The 5,895-nt window shown below is 43.2% G+C and overlaps 1 protein-coding gene across 4 annotated transcripts in view; it reads left to right on the forward strand.

Annotated features, from left to right (window-relative positions):
• The window catches only part of fli1 (Fli-1 proto-oncogene, ETS transcription factor), a 30,998-nt gene that overhangs the window by 10,505 nt on the left and 14,598 nt on the right, over positions 1–5,895 (forward strand). For 2 of the 4 annotated variants that reach the window (XM_031860823.1, XM_031860825.1), the window contains 3 exons: positions 1,209–1,420; positions 1,763–1,917; positions 2,877–3,080. In XM_031860823.1, coding sequence (XP_031716683.1) covers positions 1,209–1,420; positions 1,763–1,917; positions 2,877–3,080 — 571 coding nt within the window. The remainder of the gene's footprint in view (positions 1–1,208; positions 1,421–1,762; positions 1,918–2,876; positions 3,081–5,895) is intronic. The other 2 variants (XM_031860824.1, XM_031860826.1) reach the window with 1 other exon arrangement.

The following is a 5,895-nucleotide window of genomic DNA, read 5'->3' on the forward strand; positions in this document are numbered from 1 at the left end:
CCCCCCCCCCCCCCCCCCCCCCTTGCTTCTGTTGAGTCTTCAGCTAAGGAGGGAAGCCCAACGCTCAGACGCTCAGACCAAACAGAAAGATCGGGGCATGTCAGGGGATTTTTGGGTCCAATGAAGTCAAGAATGAGCATGGAGGAAATGATTACACAACCAGGAATCTGGGAAATTTGGTTTGGAATATTTGGAATTGTCAGCCCATACAGACTTTGTGAAGTAATTTTTTGTTTTTAGTTCTGAACCAATGGTTCATTAATGGTAGAAAAACTGTATGTATTGACTGATAGTGGTAATAAACCAGCACCGTGGTAGAGCCCAGCCTTACAACTCTCTCACTCCACTGTGGGCATGATTGAAGTCGCCCTAACATCAACATCAACATCAACAGGAAGCTATTGCTACATGGGTTGTGTACACAAACTATTTGGATGCCAGACTGCGATATGACCCATAACTGCTCATAATTGCTGTAAACAAAAAATACTCAAGAGATTGAAAATGTGACGTCACAGGTGTCAAATGAAAGACTTGAGTTGTATCTGCTCATGAGTTTATTCTTATCATTCTTATGACATGGTTATGTCTCACCACTAGATACAGTTTGAAATTTGGGAAATACGCCTTATCGCTTTCAGAGTTAGATGTGAAGATTGCTACTACTCTCATATCTGTCTGTTAATAAACTACAGTCAGGACACGGTAAGCCTAGCTTAGCACAAAGAACCAGATGGAAGAAGCTAGCCTGGCTCTGTCCAAAACTAAAACTAACTGCCTTCAAGAACCTCTAAAACCATTTAATGAAATGCCAGACAACCAACAGAGACACCGTGAAGTCACTTTGCCTATATCCAAAAAATGTAACCACATAAAACCACCTATAAAGGGTTAATTAGTATGCTTTAGAGGTGTTGGTAGGTGTATTTTGTCATATTTTAATGGCTAACAGTTTCCCCCTGCATCCAGCCTTTATGCTAAGCTAAGCTAACTAGCAGATAGTTGTAGCCTTATTCTAAATGGACAGACTTAAGAGTGTCTAACCTTGCATTAAAGCAAATAAGAGTACATCACAAAATATTGAAGTACTCAATTTAAGTGTGTATTGGGTAGGATGGCTTTATATGGCCTATTTGGAAGCTCACATACTTGCACTTGTAAAGAGAGTCGAGAAAGACATACCAAGTATTTGTTCCTTCCACCTACAGGAGGCGCTATCAGTGGTGAGTGAAGACCAGTCCCTATTTGAGCCTCCGTACGCTGCTGCTGCCCCTCTCCCCAAGACAGACATGACTGCATCTGGCACACAGGACTACGGCCAGACCCACAAAATCAACCCCTTACCCCCACAGCAGGAGTGGATCAACCAGCCAGTGAGGGTCAACGTCAAGAGAGAATATGAACACATGAATGGATCCAGGTATGGCATAACAACCACATCCTGTGTCTTACATTACTTTGTGTTCAGTGAGATAAGAGTTTGTATCCATTTTTATGAGACATATTCGACATTCGGTGGTCATCACTACAGCTACTGCCATAAATGTTGCCATTAGTCATTCAACAGGCCATTTAGTTACCACAACAAAAATTCACTTTTTGCTTCTTATCTTCAGTATACTTGGCCCAAGCCAGTTTAGGGCTTATCCATCCCATGCCAAAATCAATGGCTGGAAAAGAAAACCAACAACACCCAATTTATCTGCTGATGATATTTTTACAATGTTCTCGTATGTGTGTGTGTGTGTGTGTGTTTGTGTAGCAGGGAGTCTCCAGTTGACTGCAGTGTGGGTAAATGCAATAAGCTTGTGGTGGGTAATGACACATCTCAGATGAACTATGGAAACTACATGGATGAGAAGAATGCCCCTCCCCCCAACATGACCACCAATGAGCGGAGAGTCATTGTACCTGCAGGTATGCAATAACAATAAGCATGTATATAATAAAAATAAATCATATCTGAGATGGATAAGGGTGAATATGGGTTATAAAACACTGTATCTGAACTCTCACTGCGTATTTATACAGGTGCTAATTGTTTCTTTGTGTTGCTACTGCAATTGCAGACAGAATCACTCTTCTGTTTTGGTATAATTTTGCCAGTGCTGTAAATGTTTTAGAGTCCCATTTATATTTAGCTGGTTTGTGAGGTAAAGCATTGTTCCAATGTTTTAGGTCACTCATGGGAGCACGGCTGAATGCGTGCAGGTAGAGATGTCTGTTTGTCTGCCAGACCCATATATTTCTTCACTAGTTTCACAATTTGATCCAGTATGTGAAATATCACAGTTCACGGAGTAACAAGTGCAATTTCAGGGTTATAGCCTTTAGAAATGAGGTTTTACCACTTAAGTTGATTATGTTGCTACACGCAAATTGAATGGCGCCTTGGTCAATTTTCCATTGTAAAGGCTATTCAAATGTTTGTGCCAAACTGATACAAACTTCCACTCATCTATTAACCTAATAGGAGCTCCACATGGAGGCCACTCCCTAACCGCAAGTGGTATGTTTGGAGTTTTGGTTTCCAGATTAGGCTATGCAGTATATCAGACTGGGGTCAAGTTATATTCACAAATTCAATGCAAAACATACTTCAACATTTTAACAAACACAGGAACAGATTTCTGTGAAAGATCATTTATCTGAATAACAGTCATATGGCAAATCCTATTCATGTGGTTAAAACAAGACAAAGAATATTTACTACCTGAAGAAGATCTGTGATTGATAAAAAAATCTGTTTCGAATTTGTTCATTGCTGCCCCTGCCTTTACCTTAGTCAGATATGAGGCTCTCCCAACTCTGTCTATCCTGGTGTCTGTCCAGGAACAGTTATTCTGGAGTCAATAAACTTCCCCTCTCTTCTGCAGACCCCTCCTTGTGGTCTCAGGACCATGTGCGCCAGTGGCTGGAGTGGGCCATCAAGGAGTACGGCCTGTTAGAGATCGACACGGCCATGTTTCAGAACACAGACGGCAAAGAGCTCTGCAAGATGGGCAAGGACGACTTTCTTCGGCTCACCACCATGTACAATGCCGAAGTGCTTCTCTCTCATCTCAATTACCTCAGGGAAAGTAAGTACACTTCGTGCAACTTAAACAGAAAGGTTAATCGAGAGGAACAATGGATGTTAATCAATTGATGGGTTATTGGAACAAATATTGGACTCCAACAAAAATTGTTTTGACATTTGATTGATGATTGAAGATAATCAGATTTTTTGACAGTGTAAGGATAGTCATTTTGGTGAAATGCACCAATGTTTTACAGCCTGCTGTCTGTGCTGAAGGTGAAATCGGCATTGGCTTCCATCTCTGCCAAAGAATAGAAGCGAAAAAATCAACTTTCAGTGAGGACACAAGCCTCTTTTCATATACTTTTCTCTACTTTTGGATGAGAAGTGCAAGTGAAAAAAATGCCAAACCCAAGCAAACAACACGACACATTTTTTTTTTTGTCACCACACTGTACTCATATTACCGTCAATACACAATGAAATTGCCTTTACTGGAAACTCATTTCTCCATAATGGCTACGGTATTAAGCAGAGCTGTGGAAACCAAGGGGTTTTCTCTCCCTTCTCAAGATAACCATCGACTACATCCCCCACTTGACTTTGCTGCGCCTTATTCCACATGGTCCAGAAAGATGAAGCCCAGGTGCATTGCCTCAGGAATCACGCTAGGCCCGTGTGTTCAGCACAGCAAAGAAAGTTGATCTGCAATTTGCAATGGAGGCAACTAAATTTGAGCCTCTTGCCTTTGAAGAGTTCCTCGGTGCAATCCTGCTTCATATGTTTCGGCGGGGAAACAAAGCCAATTTTCTGAGGCAGTATGCTAATTACATTTTGATATAAGATGTAACATCTGGTACGGCTGCTGCCTTGAATACACAGTGATGTCTAGTTCGGACAATAGGTATGTCTCCCGTTTACTTTGAAAATAAGCAGATCAGGAGCAATGCGATTGTTGTGCATAAAGAGAACAGTTTGTCCCATCTTCAAATTCTTTGCATTTGAGCTGCTTCTGCTGTAGGAATATCATGACACCACATTGGGTGGAGTGACTGATGGCTCAACTAAGTTTAGCATTACTCCCAAAAAATTTGCGATGGGCCTCCGTGTGATGTAATGGGAACTGCATTTAGTGGGTGTCAACAGTTTTCTCTGTGCGCGGCGTCTGGGCAGAGAGAGATGCTTGTCATGAGTATAACAGCCTCATTGTGCAGCGCTGCAGCGGGTGGATCTGTCTGACCGCCACTGGGCACACTCTGCAGAGCAGTTTTCATTATGGCCACTGGCTGCGTGACTTAGCCACGGCTTAGGCGTGCTGCACCGCGATTCTGCCCAATGCTGCCCGTTTTTTGATTTAGACCTTGTGTGTCTTGGAGACAGAGAAGATGTCTCGGGAATCCTCTCCACTTGCTGGTTGAAATTGCTTTGGATCCGTTCCCGACAATCAAAAAGATGTATGCTTCCGTCCCATGCCTGGACAGACTGACCTGTTTTGGGGCAGCTCTCCGACAACCGAGCAGTGTGTATTATTGACACTGGGAGCCTAAGGGCAAGAGGAACCATGTTAGTAAATGAATGTCTCAGGAAGACTGAGACGGAGGAGGAAGAGGAGGAGGAGGAGGGTTGAGGCTTCATGCAGACCCTGCAGGGCTGGTGATTTGGAAACTAAAGCTGCTCTCTCTTTTCCCCCCGCAGCACAAACAAACACAATCATAGACGAGGAGTAACCCCGTCCAGAAAATAGACCTCTGGCTTCACTCACGAGAGTTGGAGCTGAGCCGAGCTTCCAAAATACAGAAAAAGAGAGAGGAAGGGAAATACTGAGCCAAGCCCTGGAAGCATTAGTGATTACAGGTCATGTGATGTCTTCCTCCAACCCCATTCATTCTTCCCTATATTACCCCCCATTCATATCCAAAAAATCGATGCTGCAAGGTCCAATCATTTCATACACATCTGTGTACATCATGTGTGTGTTTGGTTCTGTTTATTGAACCTCTGATTAACATTCCTCAGAGTCATTAAGCCCTGTACCTACACTCGGCACTGGGCAGGGACACATTTCCCCACCCTACAGCAATACCATAACAAAACATTCCTGCCACGTCATGCGCTGAAATGTCGTTCAGACATCCACAAAGGTGCAACCGCGGGCACAATCCGAACATCTTTCTAGCTACCCAGCTGCTTGCAGTAACAAGGGTAGTTGCCCGTGCATTATTTTGGCCTCATTGTTGGTCACTTATCCAGATTTTTATAAGTAATGGCTGCCCGCATCCCAATGTGCTTTCAATTTGGGGTGCAATTTGAGAATTTGTTCAAATTAGTCTGTCAGGGAGGGACCACGGACTGTTTGCTTTATCGCACCCATGTAGGTCGGTTTGATACCACATGTGCTGGAAATGGAGCGGTGCAAAAAAAAAACTCAGACAATGAAAGACGGTATCCTCCGATACACAGAGATGTGAGAAGAGACAGGGAAAAATAAAAGGGGAATGATGAGGGAAAGTAATGTGACATGAGAACTGAGAATCTACTGGCTCTGAAGAAGCATAAGAGTACAAACTGGATGATGAAATAAAACCTTGACTGCTTTTACAGTAGTTATTTGAGGACAGGGGCCGGAGGGTGTGAGCAAGAGAAACAATAATAGAGAGTGAGTGTGATATAGAACAAAGAAGTCGAAGTGGGGGTGAAGTATTTTTTTAGAAGTGTGTGGAAACGGTCTGAGGTGGTCATGATTGAGTGTCTTTGGAGAATTGCAATAGTTCTGTTTCCCAGCTGTCGCCGGTGCTTGTATGTCTGGATGGATTTACAGTGAGGGAGTCAAGAGAGAGAGAGAGAGAGAGAGAGAGAGAGAGAGAGAGAGAGAGAGA

The sequence above is a fragment of the Anarrhichthys ocellatus genome, unplaced genomic scaffold (genome assembly GCF_004355925.1).
Source record: "Anarrhichthys ocellatus isolate YVR2014 unplaced genomic scaffold, GSC_Weel_1.0 scaffold24, whole genome shotgun sequence".
NCBI lineage: Eukaryota > Metazoa > Chordata > Actinopteri > Perciformes > Anarhichadidae > Anarrhichthys > Anarrhichthys ocellatus.